The sequence below is a fragment of the Podarcis bocagei genome (genome assembly GCF_964188305.1).
Source record: "Podarcis bocagei genome assembly, chromosome: 17".
In the NCBI taxonomy this organism is placed as follows: domain Eukaryota; kingdom Metazoa; phylum Chordata; class Lepidosauria; order Squamata; family Lacertidae; genus Podarcis; species Podarcis bocagei.
The window spans coordinates 35,062,893-35,081,811 of NC_138143.1; the positions used below are offsets into that span (position 1 = coordinate 35,062,893).

At 46.9% G+C, this 18,919-nt stretch overlaps 1 protein-coding gene across 1 annotated transcript in view; it reads right to left on the bottom strand.

Annotated features, from left to right (window-relative positions):
* The window catches only part of TNKS (tankyrase), an 84,097-nt gene extending 73,113 nt beyond the window's left edge, over positions 1-10,984 (bottom strand). The window contains exon 1 of the mRNA XM_081176179.1: positions 10,382-10,984. Coding sequence (XP_081032305.1) covers positions 10,382-10,940 — 559 coding nt within the window. The 5' untranslated portion in view covers positions 10,941-10,984. The remainder of the gene's footprint in view (positions 1-10,381) is intronic.
* Between the last annotated feature and the right edge of the window lie 7,935 nt (positions 10,985-18,919).

The window sequence follows — 18,919 nt, forward strand, 5'->3', positions numbered from 1 at the left end:
ATTTGCTCCCTCTAGAGGATAAAGTAAAACTTGACGGCCTAAGACAGTGGAATTTTCCAAGGGAGAATAATCCCGTGGGAATTGACCTTGACATGAGTGGCCCACAAGAAGAGATAGTTACAAGAGCCAAGATCAAGCAACAACAACAACAACAACAGCTGCAGCTGCAACAGGCAAAGAAAAGAGGCTCAATTTCAGGCGCAACAGCCGGATCAGCAGGAACAACAGGACAAGACAGAGGAGCAGCCGTCTCTATGGAAGCTGTGACAGAGGCCTTGCTCAAGATAAACCAAACTCTGGAGTCTTTGACAAAACAGACTTCAGAGAACACACAAAAATTAACAGAAATATCAGCAAGATTAAACCAGAATACAGAATCTATAAATAAATTGGTGGAGGAAAACGCTACCACGCGTCAAATTGCCGAAGAGGCAAAAGCCACTGCCGGAGAGACACAGGAGAAATTAGAGCCACTTGCCAAGAAGGTCTATGAGCATGATGCAACTTTGGCCTTGTGGGAGTTACAGAGGAAAGAGAGAAATTTAAAATTAAGACTGATTCCGGAGAATGAAAGAGACAACCTTGTGGAATATTTGACACGGGAGTTTGTGGATTGCTGGGACCTTGAGGAAGACGAATTTAAAATTACGACTGCCTTTAGACTGGGTAAAAAGCAAGATAGAAAGACACCGAGAGACTGCTTGATTACATTCAGATCCAAGGAGGAAAGAGATAAAATATTAGGACTACACTTTGAAAAGGCCTTGCAAATTGGAAATTCAGCTGTACAGATCTTTAAAGACATCCCAAAATACATTTTGGATTTAAGAAACTTCTACAAGGACTTGGTTCTTTTGTTAAAGAAAAATTCTATCCGTTTCAGGTGGGAGTTCCCACAAGGACTGTCATTCGACTATAAGGCAAAGAAAGTGAAAATAAAGACAATTCAAGATAAAGACAAATTTTTGGCAAGATACCAGGAGGACCTACAGAAGGGGACTGTGGACGTACTTGCAGAACAGAGGAGAGCACTGGATATCCTGAATCTCTCGTTTGGACAAAAACCACCACCATCAGAAGAAGAGCAACAACTTGGAGCTGTCGGAGGAGTCTTAAGAAAATAACAAGATGGCTTTGCAATTCCTTAGTTGGAATTGTAATGGACTGAATGGGCCTTTGAAGAGAAGACAAGTATTTCATATTTTGAATAGAGAACAACTGGACTTGATATGTCTACAAGAAACTCACATAACTAGAGCCCACAGGAGATTACTCACAAATAAAAGGCTAGGACAAGAATTTATCTCATCAGACAAAGTTAAGAAGAGAGGAGTGGTAATATATGTGAAGGAGAAATGGGCTCCAAAAATGATATTCAAAGATGAACAAGGGAGATATCTGGCTGTGGAGATACAAGTACAAGGAGAAAAACTTCTAGTTGTTGGAATTTATGCACCAAATGAAGGCAAATCTGACTTCTTTAAGAGACTTCATGAAACTTTGACGGACTATCTGGATTACAATATGATAATCATGGGAGACATGAATGGCGTGGTCTCCACTAATATGGACAAGGCACAAAGACTAACAGTCACTAAAGAAGGGAGACTCCCTAAGACTTTTTTCGAAATGACAGAAAATATGGACTTGATAGACATTTGGAGAACAAGGAACCCTCTGGAGAGAGAGGGAACCTTTTTCTCCCAAGCAATGATGACCTGGACCAGAATTGACCAAATCTGGGTTACTAGTGGACTGGCTCCAAAGATTAAGAAAGTGGAAATCTGCCCAAAAACTTGCTCCGACCATAACGCCGTGAAGATGGAGATGAAACTCACAATAACTGGTCAATTTAGATGGAGAATGAATGACACCCTCTTTCGAGATAAGGAGATTCTCACGAAGGCCCAAAAGACCCTAAAAGACTATTTTGAAATAAATTTGAGGACCGACGTGGAGAAAAGAGTGATCTGGGACGCAAGTAAAGCTGTTATGAGAGGATTTTTGATTCAACAAAATTCAATAAAGAGGAAAAAACAAACTGAGAAAAAAGAGAAGATTTTGGAAATGATAAAGGAAGGAGAGAGGAAATTAAGAACAAAACCAAAGTCTCAGGACATTTTAAGAGAGATCAAGTTATATCAAACACAATATATGGAATTGATGAACCAAGAGATTGAATGGAAGATAAAGCAAATGAAGCAAAAGACTTTTGAATCAGCAAATAAATGTGGTAAACTTTTGGCATGGCAACTGAAGAAAAGGCAGAAATTAAATACAGTTACAAGCCTAGAGGTGGATGGAAAGAACATATCTAAACCCAATGAAATTAGAAATTGCTTTTTAAGTTATTTTAAAAAACTTTACACTCAAGGCCCGCAAAATGAAGAAGATATAGATAAATTCCTTGGAAGATATGGACTACGAAACATCTCTCATCAAAGTAAGATGGATTTGAACCAGAGAATCTCAGATCAAGAGATAGAGGCTGCCATTCAGAATATGCAATTGGGCAAATCTCCGGGACCAGATGGACTGACTTCCAGATACTACAAATCGCTGAAGGAATGGCTGACTCAACCACTAAGAGAAGTTTGTAATGAGATTCTTGAGGGAAAAGGGGCACCTGAATCGTGGAAAGAGGCATATATTTCACTCATACCAAAGTCAGAGACTGAAATGACCCAACTTAAGAACTACCGCCCAATATCACTGCTTAATGTGGATTACAAAATTTTTGCAGACATTTTGGCAAAAAGATTTAAAAGAGTCTTGATGGAGAAGATTCATAGAGACCAAGCAGGCTTTCTCCCTAATAGACACCTAGCAGATAATGTAAGGAATGTAATAGACATTTTGGAAAAGCTAGAGGTGAATATAAACACTAAAGCAGTATTGATCTTTGTGGATGCGGAGAAAGCCTTTGATAATATTTCTTGGAGTTTTATGAGGAAGAATCTTCATGGGATGGGGGTAGGCCAGGGTTTTGAGAATGGTATGGCTGCAATATATTCTGAACAAAAAGCTAAACTGATTGTAAATAATGTTGTGACTGAGGAACTTAAGATAGAAAAAGGAACACGACAGGGGTGCCCAATTTCCCCATTACTTTTTATTTCAGTTCTGGAGGTGTTGCTGAACATGATAAGAAATGACCAGCAGGTCAAAGGTGTGCAGGTCGGAGCTAAACAGTATAAGTTAAGAGCGTATGCAGATGACCTAGTATTGACTTTGCAAGAGCCAAACACTAGTACGAAAAAGGTCCTAGAAATAATACAACAATTTGGCCAGGTAGCTGGATTTAAGTTGAATAAGCAAAAAACTAAAGTTTTAGGGAAAAATCTAACAGATATGGAAAAGGAGAAATTTCAAGAGGAAACAGGTTTGACTGTGGTCAAGAAGGTGAAATACCTAGGGGTTTATTTAACATCTAAGAATGCGAATTTGTATAAGGACAACTATGAAAAATGTTGGTCAGAAATTAAAAAAGATCTAGAAATATGGTCAAATTTGAAACTGTCAATGTTAGGCCGAATTGCAGTAATTAAAATGAATGTATTGCCTAGAATGTTATTTTTGTTCCAGACCTTGCAGATTCTTGACAAGATGGAATGTTTTAAGAGGTGGCACAAAGATATCTCGAAATTTGTCTGGCAGGGCAAAAAGCCCCGAATTAAATTTAAAATATTGACTGACGCTAAAGAAAGAGGGGGTTTTGCCCTGCCGGACCTAAAATTGTATTATGAGGCAGCAGCTTTTTGCTGGCTGAAAGAATGGATGCTCCTCGAGAACACGGACATCTTGGATCTGGAAGGTTTCAATAATGCTTTCGGTTGGCATGCATATCTTTGGTATGATAAAGTTAACAGCGCCTTTAAAAATCACATTGTTAGAAAAGCATTATTTAATGTTTGGATAAGATATAAAGATCTATTGGAAAATAAAACCCCTAGATGGGTGTCACCAGTGGAGGCTAAAGCAGTGAAGAAACTCAATATGGAGGTCGGATGGCCGAAGTATTGGGAAATCTTAGAACAGGATGGAGATAAATTCAAACTACAAAGTCAGGAGAAATTGAAGCATAAAGTAGAAAATTGGTTTCAATATCGCCAAATAATGGAATTTTTTAAACAGGATAGGAAAATCGGTTTCCAGGTGGAAAAATCAAAACTAGAGACCGAACTGTTAGAACCCAATACTAAGAATTTATCTAGAATGTACAACTTGTTGTTGAAATGGAACACACAGGATGAAACAGTTAAATCGGCTATGATTAAGTGGGCTCAGGATGTTGGACATAACATTATGTCAGCTGACTGGGAATGGTTATGGAACACCGGTATTAAATTTACGGCATGTAATGCCTTAAAGGAAAACATTATGAAGATGGTTTACAGGTGGTACATGACCCCAGTCAAACTGGCAAAAATCTATCATTTGCCCGACAATAAATGTTGGAAGTGTAAAGAGACTGAAGGTACTTTCTATCACCTTTGGTGGACATGCCCGAAGATAAAGGCCTTTTGGGAAATGATCTATAATGAAATGAAAAAGGTACTTAAATGTACCTTTTCTAAAAAACCAGAGGCCTTCCTCTTGGGCATTGTCGGCCAATTGGTGACAAAGAAAGATAGAACTTTCTTCATGTATGCCACAACAGCAGCAAGAATACTTATCGCAAAGTATTGGAAGACACAAGATTTACCCACTTTGGAAGAATGGCAGATGAAAGTGATGGACTATATGACACTGGCCGAGATGACAGGCAGAATCCGTGATCAACGAAAAGAGACGGTGGAAGAAGAATGGAGAAAATTTAAAAGTTATCTTAAGGACTACTATAAACTTAATGAATGCTAAAATGTTGTGGTTTCCAGAAGCAAAAGGGTACAGGGATACAAGGTTAGACTATAAAAGAGACTAAGATGACAGAGATTAGAAAGTAACAACTGGGAGTTGCTTGTTGAATTATGGACATTGGGATGCAGAGAGGGGGGGTATGGGGAAGTTCAAGAAAAGAGGTTTATGAAAATATGTTTGAAACTATACATGTATGTCTGTCACTTTTTGTGTTTGTTTGTTTTTCCTAAAAATGTTGTAAAACCAATAAAAATTTTATAAAAAAAAAAAAAAATACAATATATGAACCTATGATATTTACAGTGGTACCCCGCAAGACGAATGCCTCGCAAGACGGAAAACCCGCAAGACGAAAGGGTTTTCTGTTTTGGAGGCGCTTCGCAAGACGAATTTCCCTATGGGCTTGCTTCGCAAGACGAAAGCCCATAGGGAAATCTCCGGGGACCTGTTTTAAATTGCTGGCGGTCGGGAGCAAAGACTTTCGCCCACAGCCGGCCTTCAGAAGAGGTCCTGGACCTCTTCTGAAGGCAGGCGGGGGGCAAAAGTCTTTGCTCCCCCCCGCCTGCCTTCCCGGGACAGCGGAGACTTCTTCGCTGCCGACCCCCAGCATTTTAAAATCTCCCCGGGACAGCGGAGAAGTCTCCGCTGCCCCGGGCGATCTTAAAATGCTGGCGGGCGGGAGCGAAGCGTTCGCTGCCGGCCCCAGCATTTTAAAATCTCCCCGGGACAGCAGAGAAGTCTCCGCTGCCCCGGGCGATCTTAAAATGCTGGCGGGCGGGAGCGAAGCGTTCGCTGCCGACCCCCAGCATTTTAAAATCTCCCCGGGACAGCTGAGAAGTCTCCGCTGCCCCGGGCGATCTTAAAATGCTGGCGGGCGGGAGCGAAGCGTTCGCTGCCGACCCCCAGCATTTTAAAATCTCCCCGGGACAGCTGAGAAGTCTCCGCTGCCCCGGGCGATCTTAAAATGCTGGCGGGCGGGAGCGAAGCGTTCGCTGCCGACCCCCAGCATTTTAAAATCTCCCCGGGACAGCGGAGACTTCTCTGCTGTCCCGGGCGATCTTAAAATGCTGGCGGGTGGGAGCGAAGCGTTCGCTGCCGACCCCCAGCATTTTAAAATCTCCCCGGGACAGCGGAGGCTTCGCTCCCGCCCGCCAGCATTTTAAAATCGCCCCGGGACAGCAGGGGCTTTTAAAATGCTGGCGGTCGGCAGCAAAGCCCTCCTGTCCCCGGAGCTTGCGGGGCGGGAGGTGGGAAGAAGGACTTTTCTTCCCACCGCCAGCCTTCAGAACAGCCTTCTGAAGGCTGGCAGTGGGAAGAAAAGCCCTTGTCCCCCCCCCCAACCTTCAGAAGAGGTCGGGGGACAGACTGTCCCCGGACCTGGTCTGAAGGCGGTTTCCCTAGGAACGCATTAATTGATTTTCAATGCATTCCTATGGGAAACCGTGCTTCGCAAGACGAAAAACTCGCAAGAAGAAAAAACTTGCGGAACGAATTAATTTCGTCTTGCGAGGCACCACTGTATAAGAGAATAGAGTACAGTTAATTACCTGACTAATAGTTGTGTGCAGCCCCCAATTGATTTTTTTCTGTGGGTCAGTTGCCCTTGATACTAAAAAAGGCTCCATGAACATGGCACAGAAAAACACCCTAGGAAATCCCAAGCTGAGCTCCTTAAGGTCAGACACATCCTATTTGTCAGCTCAGCAAATCTAATAAATACCAATGGGATTTGCATCAATTTTTTCATGTAACCCCTTTAAACCAACTTTTTGAACACTTTCTTCAGTTGACATAAATCCTTTAAAACCGTCGGTATTAAAGTAAACATTTTATATGAAGTAAACACCAGATACTGGTCTGATGTCCTCTTGAATCTAAAAGCTACATAAATATGGATTGTATCTAGTGTTATGTCATATTCAGGCTAGACCCTTTGAAATTAATGTACATGACCAATTCAGGTCCATTCATCTCAGTGGATCTACTCTGGATACCACTGAGTTGCATATACCTGCCATGTATGATCTTCCTGAGAGGCCTGCATTTCAGGGGGTTGGACTAGATGACCCCCGGGGTCCCTTCCAACTCTACGATTCTGTAAGCACAGATGTGGACTTGTCCTTTTAGTGTGACTTTCAGGAAAAGTCCTAAGCTCTAACTAAGATACACAATACTTTTGAGAAAAGAGAAGCATTGGTTCTATACTTACTGGAGCCTCTTCACTCATTACATGGCAACAGAAGCTGAAGTTTGCCAACAAGAATACACTAAATTAGGAGGTGCAGACTCTGCTGGCTCTCTGAGACAGTTCTCACAACTAGCCTATTTATTTATTTATTTATTTATTGAATTTCTATACCGCCCTATACCTCAGGGAGATTCACAGGATAAAATCAGAATATAAAACCACAAAGTAGATAATCATAATAAAAAACAACAACCCCCCCCCCTTCCACAATTAACTGCTCATGTGAACAAATCTGTTTTTCAGTGGTGGCCTTTTCATTTGTAGAATGCTCTTCTCAGTGCATTCTAAAATGTAATGCTCATCATTTAGTGGGGGCGAGATGGGACTTCTTGTTCCTATTGTGTTGTAGGATAAGAGTTTTAGGGATTTTGTATTGCACATCATTTGCTAGATTTTTGGCTTTAATTTATTTCTTTTTATTTATTTATTTATTTATTATTTTATCTTGTTAAATCACTTTGAGACTTTTTTGCTACAAAGTGACTAACAAATGTAATAAATAATGTTATATAATATTTGCACAAAAAGGCCAATAAAGTAACTCATGCAAACTCTCCCTCCATATTCCGCAAACTCAATAAATCACACTGTACTTTGGAGACAAGAGCAGCAATCTCACACAAGTTTATCACGCCAACACTAAACTGCTCACACAGAGTGGGCAACTCATGGTAGCAGTTATCTGCAGAGAAAAATAGCAGATTCCAATTCACAAAAACTTATACCAGTCTAAGGTATCATAAAAACCTCAACCACAGAATGCAGTGGTAGGCAATGTGGGGCCCTCCAGATTTTTTTGGACTACAACCTCCATCATCCCTGACCAATGGCAAAGCAGGCTGGGGGTGATGGAAGTCCAGCAATATCTTGAGGACAACACATTCACTACTCCTGTGCTAAAATCTGTACCAACAGGATACAAGTGGTTGCCTCATCAACATTTTATTGTATACACCTGAAATATTAATAGCAGTAATGTTGCAATATGTGAAGTGGTCCTTAGAAGCATCTGATGCTTCACCTTAAAGTGACATCAAGGGCCTATGGGCCTCTAGTCCAGTGTTTCCCAACCTTTTTTGGGCAAAGGCACACTTGTTTGATGAAAAAAATCTCGAGGCACACCACCATTACAGCCCCGTGACGTCAGCGCGCAGCGTCACGCCGGGAGGGACGCACGAAAGTGCAAGTTTCAATTTTTTCCCCTCCCCCTTGCCGGGGAACCTCCAAGCTTTGGGGGTGGGGGGGGAGGAGGCAGCAAAGCGAGGCAGGAAGGAGAGCGCGGCTTGGCTGGGTGAGCTTTGGCAGGGGCAGGGAATGAGAGCCGCGAGGCGGGCGCTGTGGACGGAGGCGCTGCCCGCCGAGCTCGCAGGCAGCCAGGCAGGCAGACGGCGAGAGCCCCGCACTGGGCGGCCTCTCCTCGCCGCCGCCACCCCGCCTCTCGCCGCCCGACTCGCCCGTCTCCCTCCAGGCAACATCTCGCGGCACACCAGGCAACATCTCGCGGCACACTAGTGTGCCGCGGAACAGTGGTTGGGAAACACTGCTCTAGTCTACACCCTTGTCCTTTAAGAGGTGGCGAATGAAGAACTTAAAAAGCTCATTGACCATTCACCTCTCCAGGGTGGCTTAGTTTATAGCAGGCCCACAGTCAGAGAACTTTCAAGGCCTTCTTGTCTTCCCTCATCACCCCTGCTGTGAGTCCAATATTAGCAGAGAGAGAGAAAGAACAGATGGGCATTCCTTCTGGGGAGCTAAGTAATCAACAATTCTCCTTGCTATTTTTTTTTTTTGGGGGGGGGGGAGTCTGGGCAGAGGCAGCTCTTACCTGAAAGGATTTGTTCCTCCCTGCTGGACTGCCCAAACAGAGCAGGAGGAGGCAGCAGCAACTCCTCCCCTTGCTTGCTTACTTACTTACTTACTTACTTACTTATATACTAGGCCCCGTTCTCCAGAGACTACCACCCACAAAAAGGGGAAAGTGAATGAAAAAGAGCAGGGGGTGGATGGCTGCCCAAGGGAGGCAGCAACCACCACCTCCTACCCCTTGGTTCAGTTACACATTTCCCCCCCAGTAGGGAAGTGGGAATCTGTCAGAGGGCCCAATCCTCCCAATCGGGCAGCCCAGAGAGAAAGGGCCAAGTAGGCAGAGGCTGCTCCTGGAAAGGGCAACTACCGCCTCCATGCCCCTTCCCTCGCTGCCCCTGTGTGTGGGACACACATATACAGGATAGGTGCGTGACTGCTGCGCAGCCCTCTGGGCTGGAGGAGGAGCTGTTGATCCAGCCACTACAAGCAGAGTGGACGACAACAAGCAGGGCGGAGGCCCGCCAACCCACTACCCACCCAGCAGGAAGCCAACCACCTGGGTGTCAAATTATAAACAGACAAGTTTTCTGCCCTCTCTGCCTCTGATCTATGTGGAAGGAGCATCCCTACTGTATTTTAATACTTGGTTGGAAGCCACCCAGAGTGGCTGGGGAAGCCCAGCCAGATGGGCGGGGTATAAATAAATTATTATTATTATTATTATTATTATTAAGAAAGTAAAGAGCCTTTCTGCCTCTTCTGCAACCATGTTCAACCTCGTACAGATGGGGGAGTGGAATATTGGGGTGCAAAAGCAATGACAAACCCAGACAGCATCTTAAAAAGCAGAGACATCACCTTGCCAACAAAGGTCCATATAGTTAAAGCTATGGTTTTCCCAGTAGTGATGTATGGAAGTGAGAGCTGGACCATCAAGAAGGCTGATCGCTTGATGCTTTTGAATGATGGTGCTGGAGGAGACTCTTGAGAGTCCCATGGACTGCAAGAAGATCAAACCTCTCCATTCTGAAGGAAATCAGCCCTGAGTGCTCACTGGAAGGACAGATCCTGAAGCTGAGGCTCCAATACTTTGGCCACCTCATGAGAAGAGAAGACTCCCTGGAAAAGACCCTGATGTTGGGAAAGATGGAGGGCGCAAGGAGAAGGGGACGACAGAGGACGAGATGGTTGGACAGTGTTCTCGAAGCTACCAGCATGAGTTTGACCAAACTGCGGGAGGCAGTGGAAGACAGGAGTGCCTGGCGTGCTCTGGTCCAGGGGGTCACGAAGAGTCAGACACGACTAAAGGACTCAACAACAACAACAACGACATTCCCTTCCCGGATTAAGCACACTTAAGCACTGCAAGGGGGCCGTTCCCCGCAAGCACCAGAGGACCCTCTCGGGGCAACGCGCCCCAGGCAGCTGCCCGCCCCGCCCCCCGCCCCATCCCCGTCGGCCCCTCACCTGCCGCGAAGTGCAAGGGGGTGGATTTCCTCCCCGCCATATCCTTGGCGTTGACGTTGGTGGCATCCACCAGGCGCCGGACGCGGGTCACGTCCCCATTGCGACAGGCCTCCAGCAGCTCCCGGAAAGTGCCGCTCCCCACGGGCGCGGGGGGCGGCTGCAGAGGCGGGGCGGGCGGCTCGGGGCTCTCGGCGGCGGCGGCCGGGCTGGAAGCGGACGACGACGACGGCGACGAGCCGGAGCTGCTGCTGCTGCTGCTGCTCGTGCTGCTGTTGGCGGCGCTGCTGGCGCCCGAGCCCGGAGGCGGAGGAGGCCCGGCGGCCTCGCAGACGCTCTCCGGGGAGAAAGGCCTCTCCGCCGCCGCCTCCCGGCCGCTGCTCCCGTGAGCCTCCCCCTCAGGTCCGGCTAGGCTGGGCCTCTGCTGAGGGGAAGCTCCGAGGGGGGAAAGGCTGGGGCTCTGCGGCGGCGGCGGCGACGCGGGAGTCGCGGCCGGGTGGTGAGGCGGGTGATGCTGCTGCTGCTGCTGCTGGGAGCGACGCGACGACGAAGCCGCCGCCATTTCCCAGCTCTTAAGAGCGGCCCGGTCCTGTCACTGCGGCAACGGCGACGGAGCGCCCGCCCTCGCTTCCGCCTCCTCGCAGCCAATCAGCGCCCGGGCTGGGGGGACGTGACGTCACGCGTCGTGATGGCTACGGAAGCGCGTAGGGAACTGGTTCCCTGCGCGGGGCCTGAAAGTGAGCCCAGCTCTTTCTTGCCTGCTGACTTGGGAGTAAGCCCTGCTGAAGAGGGGAGCTTACTTCCAAGGAAACAGACAGATAGGGCTTAAGACTCTCTTCTTTGTATTTTAGTGTTTTGTTGGAAGATGGGCGGGGTATAAATAACAAAGTATTATTATTATTATTATTATTATTATTATTATTATTATTATTATTATTGTCTTTCCTGCACACTTTGATGACATCAGAAGGGACTCCCGCTATCCATTTCACCTGTACTTAGCCAATTATTTAGTTATGTAAAGTATCCTTCTCACAAAAAAGGGGTTATCTGCTAAATTAAGCTCGCCCAGCTGGTTTGACCTCTTTTTATCAGCCACTTCTATAGGAAGGGCTATAAAATCCGAAGCCTAGAGGGGATGCCGGAAACCTATTTACAGTCCAATTCCAAACTTAATTAATTTACAACAAGATAACTGCAATCTCAGCTTAGGCACATGCAATCTTGAGAGTCTTCCTGCCTACTTGAATTCTTCTGCTTTTAAAGCTGAGCTTCTGTTTGTTCCTGTGGATGTTTACTATCCCAAGCTTCATTAGTGTGTGACCCAGAAATTCTGGATGCCAAAGTTTTGTGCTAGTTTTGTGCCGGATATCCAGTGTTTTGTGCCGCCCCCCCAAACTGAATGACAACAGCAAATCGGGGTCACAAGTTATTGCCAATAAATCCAACCTTGTCTAATTGACTCCAAGCAGGTGCCTAAGTTTTGTGCAGTTTTTGCTGCAAACCTCATGTTTTGTGCTGCTCTCCGAAATGAGTAATTTACACTTGTTATAAGAAAAAACTGCTCCCTTTCCCTTTGGGGATATTCCAGAGCCCGAATAGAGTCCTTAAGTGGGTTCCCTATCTGTACGAGAAAAATAACAAAGGCCAACCAGAAGTAAAGCGGCTAGTAAGCCTGATCTTTATTGAAGGAAAATAAACAGTTGCAACAGGGTCCCCACTCACCAAAAGCAGGAGGGAGGGAAACCCTGAAGAATGGGGTGCAAACCCTTACATAGAGTTGAAGTTGACCACCCTGTAGCCCAAGACCACCACCACCACCCCAAAAAAATCACACATACATCACAGAAGGAGGCGGTATACAGCAGAAATCCTGTCTGCCAGGATACCTGATAATTGCCACTGATTGCATTACCTGGGCAGTTTGGCCATTCTTTTGTGATGCTTAACACTTTTGTTCCTGACTCTAGGTCACAGGCTCAACCTATTCATACACAAATATGCCCTTAAGAGAGGATTTACAATCAAAAAGACAATGAGAAGGCTTCCCCCATTGTAGAGGAATATTTGAGGTCATTGGGAGAATCAAAATGGGTTCAGGATTACTCTCCCATACTATTTCAGACTCATGGTTCATATATGTGTGCATTTATGAATAAAAAAGGTAAAAATAAAGAACCCCTGGATGGTTTAGTTCAGTCAAATGCGACTATGGGGTTGTGGCGCTCATCTCGCTTTCAAGCCAAGGGAGCAGGCGTTTGTCCACAGACAGCTTTCCGGGTCATGTGGCCAGCAGACTAAACCGCTTCTGGCGCAACGGAATACCATGATGGAAACCAGAGCGCATGGAAATGCTGTTTACCTCCCCACCACAGCGATACTTAATTATCTACTTGCACTGGTGTGCTTTTGAATTGCTAGGCTGGCAGGAGTTGGGACAGAGCAACAGCAGCTCACTCCATCACGGGGATTCGAACCACCGACCTTCTGATCGGCAAGCCCAAGAGGCTCAGTGATTTAGACCACAGTGCCACCCACGTCGCATTTATGAATATTCTATATTTGAGACCTTAAAATTCTTATAACACACTCAGACAGGGGTCACAAGGAAATGGCTAAACCTCCAACTTTGTCCAACTGATTGCAAACTGGTGCCAAAGTGGTGTGCTGGTTTAGTGCTGGTTTATGCCGCAAACCTCACTTTCTTCTTTTGTCAATTAATTTTTATTTATTTTTAAAATTTGTAACACATCAACACCAAATTAAAGCTAATTTAACACATTTCCAAAAAAAAAAAAACTGGCTTCCCAGTCTCTTTCTCAGATATTTCCATTTCTTCCCCTTTTTCATTCTGCTTATTTTGCAGATTTATCTCTAATTAACATCCATTTATTTAAAGCAAATTCCTCATCCCTCAGTTGTCCGTTTACCAACTCCTGCGTCTATATAAAACAAAATTATCTGAGACTGACTGACATTTACAGACTCACTCTGAGGCAGACAGTAGCATAACACAATATACTTGCTGCTCTAACAGTTAAAACTTAACAACAGTTGATAATTCAACTAACTGGGGGTGGGAAATGCCTCAGGCATATGACATAGCAGGATTCTGTGCTACACCATTAACCTTTTGCATATTATTTTGGATGCACCATTTCCACATTCTGTGATAATAACTGGAGGAATCTCCACCTAAGGGGAGACTCTTTCAATCAGAATTCTTTAAGCCCTTGGTAGCTGAGGCAAGATGGATTCTAGAACTATCAGATGAGCAGCCCAAAGCCTTGGAAACAACAGAGCAAACTTCATCCAAAATAGAATCAAGAGTTTCATTTGATTATGTTACTTAAATTGTGGCACTGTTATTCATATTAGGGATGGTGTTTGGTTTTGCATGTGGAATTTGTGTTGTGTTTCTTATGCTGGGCTGTATCCAGCATTCTCTTTCAGATGAGCTTTAATGTTGCCCAACAGAGGAATCCGACACATCAGTTGCAAGGGGAATTGTGCGAGATATAAAATATAGTCACCAGGGGGTGTTCTCTACTAGGGATGGGATGATCAGAGAATTCCAATGTGCTTTTGGTCTCACTGGAACTCAGAGGTTCCTTGCACCCTGTTCCATCCTGCTGTGTGCACTCTTTATGTGAAATACATGATTTTCAATGCATACACCAGAAAGAAATTTGTATGCAACTTTTTACATTAAAAAAAAATTGCTAGTGCACAGAAATACATTGCAAAATGTGAAGAAGCAGAGGTTTGTTTGCAGGAGCATAAAAAAGTAAAGGGACCCCTGATCATTAGGTCCAGTCGTGGCTGACTCTGGGGTTGCAGTGCTCATCTCCCTTTATTGGCTGAGGGAGCCGGCGTACAGCTTCCGGGTCATGTGGCCAGCATGACTAAGCCACTTCTGGCGAACCAGAGCCGTTTACCTTCCCGCCGGAGTGGTACCTATTTATCTACTTGACGTGCTTTCGAACTGCTAAGTTGGCAGGAGCTGGGACCGAGCAACGGGAACTCACCCCGTTGCAGGGATTCGAACCACCGACCTTCTGATCGGCAAGCCCTAGGCTCTGTGGTTTAACCCACAGCACCACCCGCGTCCCTTCCAGGAGCATAGCATATAATTAATTCTCTCCCCAAACTGCCCCCTGCCAAATTTGTCTTCTGTACAGCCCAGGATGTCCATACACACTGCCCAGACTTGCACCCTGGGTAGGTCACTTTGGTGCTGCTAATGCAGCAATTTGACTTCACCTCCTGAGGCACACTCCATTGTCTCTGGAGACAGACATATACCAACAACAACAATAAAGGTTCAACATCCAAAATGGACCAAAAAGGGGAGAGGGGAAATCACAAGATACATTTCAGCCTCACAGATTTCAGGCTTGCAACAGGGGTTGAAATGCAAAGTTGAAACCAATTGCAGCGATCTCTGATGATACAAGTCTTCCTTTTATCTTTGCTGTCAACAGCCAAGGCCAAAAGTTAATCAGGTTACTCAGATAACCACATGGAGGCAGTCTTACTGCATTTACTAGTTAAGTTTATTCCACCTTACTCAGCCAAACCTTTTCCAACCCTAACTTTTTTTGAGCTACAGCTGCCTACACCCACAGCCACCTTCAAAGCACATTCCCCCTCTCAAAGAATTCTGAGCACTGTCGCTGACTTCCCACAGAGCTGCAATTCCCAGCAGCAACCCTTACCAAATACAGTTAAAACTTTGTTAAGGGAGAGGTTTTCAGACTTTCCACCTCCGGGGAACTCTTTCCACATTAGCTTGTCTGCTGAGCACATCTGTCAGTGCGTTACAGATTGTCCTGGGGCATATTTGGGAGGGAGGGAGAAAAAAGCATGCTCTGCCCATGAAGGGCACTGGCCAGGATTCTTGGAACGCACGATGAACCAAGAGCGACCCCCTGACACGCCAAACATTGCAGAGGTTCAGTGGAAGCAGGCATGTTATCCTTCAAGAAAGCATGCCTGTCAAAAGTGATCTTCTCTTTGAATATCATCTAATAAGCCTTGCAATGGGTCGTGGGTGGCGCTGTGGATTAAACCACAGAGCCTAGGACTTGCCGATCAGAAGGTCAGTGGTTCGAATCCCCGTGACGGGGTTAGCTCCTGTTGTTCAGTCCCTGCTGCTGCCAACCTAGCAGTTCGAAAGCACAAAAAGTGCAAGCAGATAAATAGGTACTGCTCCAGCAGTACCTATAGGGACGTGGGTGGCGCTGTGGGTAAAACCTCAGCACCTAGGACTTGCCGATCGCATGGTCGGCGGTTCGAATCCCCGCAGCGGGGTGCGCTCCCGTTGCTCGGTCCCAGCGCCTGCCAACCTAGCAGTTCGAAAGCACCCCCGGGTGCAAGTAGATAAATAGGGACTGCTTTATAGCGGGAAGGTAAACGGCGTTCCATGTGCTGCTCTGGTGCCGGTTCACCGGAGCAGCTTCGTCACACTGGCCACGTGAACCGGAAGTGTCTGCGGACAGCGCTGGCTCCCGGCCTCTAGAGTGAGATGAGCGCACAAACCTAGAGTCTGTCAAGACTGGCCCATACGGGCAGGGGTACCTTTACCTTTTACCAGCAGGAAGGCAAATGTCGTTTCCGTGCGCTGCTCTGGTTCGCCAGAAGCGGCTTAGTCATGCTGGCCACATGACCCGGAGGCTGTATGCCGGCTCCCTCGGCCAGTGAAGCGAGATGAGCGCCACAACCCCAGAGTCGGCCACGACTGGACCTAATGGTCAGGGGTCCCTTTACCTTTAATAAGCCTTGCAAGGTTCCCCAGCACTTTACAGTGGCACCTTGGGTTAAGACCTTAAGTCGTTCTGGAGGTCCATTCTTAACCTGAAACTGTTCTTAACCTGAGGTACCACTTTAGCTAGTGGGGCCTCCCTCTGCTGCCGCACGACTTCTGTTCTCATCCTGAAGCAAAGTTCTTAAACCTGTGATAGGAATTTTGAGGTCTTAGATATATGGTAATGTTCATAAGTGTACCAACCAACCACGTACATAGATCAGCACAGGAAGACCGACCTGAAACCATTTTGATTCCCAAAGTGACCAAATGTTCTCCCTGCAAGGAGGGAAGGGGGTCAGGGAGCCTTCCCATTGTCTCAGGAATTGAGTAATCAGCATTTTAATGGGTGACAGACTATCAGGAAAGACAATCAGGAAAGGCAATCAGATAACCTGAGGGAAAAAGGAAAAGCAACATTCAAATTTCTGTTTTAGACCGCCTTTTCTGTGATGTATGTATGATGTTTCTGGGGGTGGTCTTGATCTTTGTTGTTGTTGTTGTTTAGTCGTGTCCGACTCTTCATGACCCCATGGATCTACAGGGTAGCAATTTCAAAAATCTTTATAAGGCCTTGCGTGACATTGTTCTGGGTTCCTCCTCCTTTCCTGCGGGTGAGGGGAGCACCCTGTTTCAACAGATCAATAAAGATCAGGCTTACTAGCTGCTTTGCTTCTCAATATTCTCTGGTTGGCCTCTGTTATTTTCTCCTACCAATAGGAAACCTAATGTAAGGACTCTATATGGGCTCTTGGATACCCCATAAGGGAAAAGGGCAGTTTTTGTTTACAACAACCCAAGGTACTATTTTTGGGTTAGCGGAGCCTGTAACCTGAAGCGTCTGTAACCCAAAGTACCACTGTACTGGAAAACACTACTCTCATACCCTCTAAGTGTCCCTATTTTCCAGGGAAAGTCCCAGAATTATGAAACCCACCCCAGCTTCTGATTTGATCCTGGAATGTCCCCATTTCCCCCGCCAGCACTGCCGCAGGGCTCAGGGAATAGAATAGAATAGAATAGAATAGAATAGAATAGAATAGAATAGAATAGAATAGAATAGAATCCTAGAGTTGGAAGAGACCACAAGGGCCATCGAGTCCAACCACCTGCCAAGCAGGAAACACCATCAGAGCACTCCTGACATGTGGTTGTCAAGCCTCTGCTTAAAGACCTCCAAAGGAGGAGACTCCACCACACTCCTTGGAAGACGATGGGCTGATGTTCGTCTCAAGCAGCAGTGTCAGTGGCGGCTAAAAGGGAGCAGCATCCCATTGCTTCTCCATGACCACTGCTCCTTGCCCTTCTCCATGACCACTGCCCTTGGGCAGTTCAAAGCAATCACTAGAGTGCCGGGGAGGAGGAGGAGGAGGAGGAGGAAGAGAGTCTGTCACTGCCAAGGCTCAGCCCCACTTGACTCAGCAGCTCTGGGGGGTAGGCAGAGGGCAGGGCTGCCCTGGATGGGAAGAAAGTGGGAGCAGAGCAGAGTGCAATGGGATTTCCCAAAGTGTGGCACCTAGCAGCTCTCTACTCAAGTACCCTCTCCCCAGCAATCTAGTCAAATACAGTGATACCTCAGGTTACATACGCTTCAGGTTACAGACGCCACTAACCCAGAAATAGTACCTCGGGTTAAGAACTTTACCTCAGGGTAAGAACAGAAATTGCGCAGCAGCAGCGGGAGGCCCCATTAGCTAAAGTGGTGCTTCAGGTTAAGAACAGTTTCAGATTAAGAACGGACCTCCAGAACGAATTAAGTTCTTAACCTGAGGTACCACTGTACTCGCTTACACTTAGAAGACCATCCAGAGCCAATGTGGGCCTAAGCTTAAATATTTGTATTTACAGTGGTGCCTCGCAAGATGAAATTAATTCGTTCCGCAAGTCTCTTCGTCTTGCGAGCTTTTCGTCTTGCGATGCACGGTTTCCCATAGGAATGCATTGAAAATCAATTAATGCGTTCCTAGGGAAACCGCCTTCAGACCAGGTCCGGGGACAGTCTGTCCCCGGACCTCTTCTGAAGGCTGGGGGGGGGACAAGGGCTTTTCTTCCCACCCCCAGCATTTTAAAAAACCCCGGGACAGTGGAGGACTTCTCCGCTGTCCGGGCGATCTTAAAATGCTGGCGGGCGGCATTTTAAAATCGCCCCGGACAGCGGAGGACTTCTCCGCTGTCCGGGGCGATTTAAAAGCCCCTGGGAAGGCAGGCAGGGGGGAGCAAAGACTTTCACCCCCTGCCCGCCTTCAGAAGGTGTTCCCGCCCCCCCGCCCCACTTCGGAACAGCGTTCCGAAGTGGGGCGGCTGGGGCAGCTGCTCCCGCCCCCCCTCCCCACTTCGGAACAGCGTTCCGAAGTGGGGCGGCTGGGGCAGCTGCTCCCGCCCCCCCTCCCCACTTCGGAACAGCGTTCCGAAGTGGGGCGGATGGGGCAGCTGCTCCCGCCCCCCCTCCCCACTTCGGAACAGCGTTCCGAAGTGGGGCGGATGGGGCAGCTGCTCCCGCCCCCCCTCCCCACTTCGGAACAGCGTTCCGAAGTGGGGCGGATGGGGCAGCTGCTCCCGCCCCCCCTCCCCACTTCGGAACAGCGTTCCGAAGTGGGGCGGATGGGGCAGCTGCTCCCGCCCCCCCTCCCCACTTCGGAACAGCGTTCCGAAGTGGGGCGGATGGGGCAGCTGCTCCCGCCCCCCCTCCCCACTTCGGAACAGCGTTCCGAAGTGGGGCGGATGGGGCAGCTGCT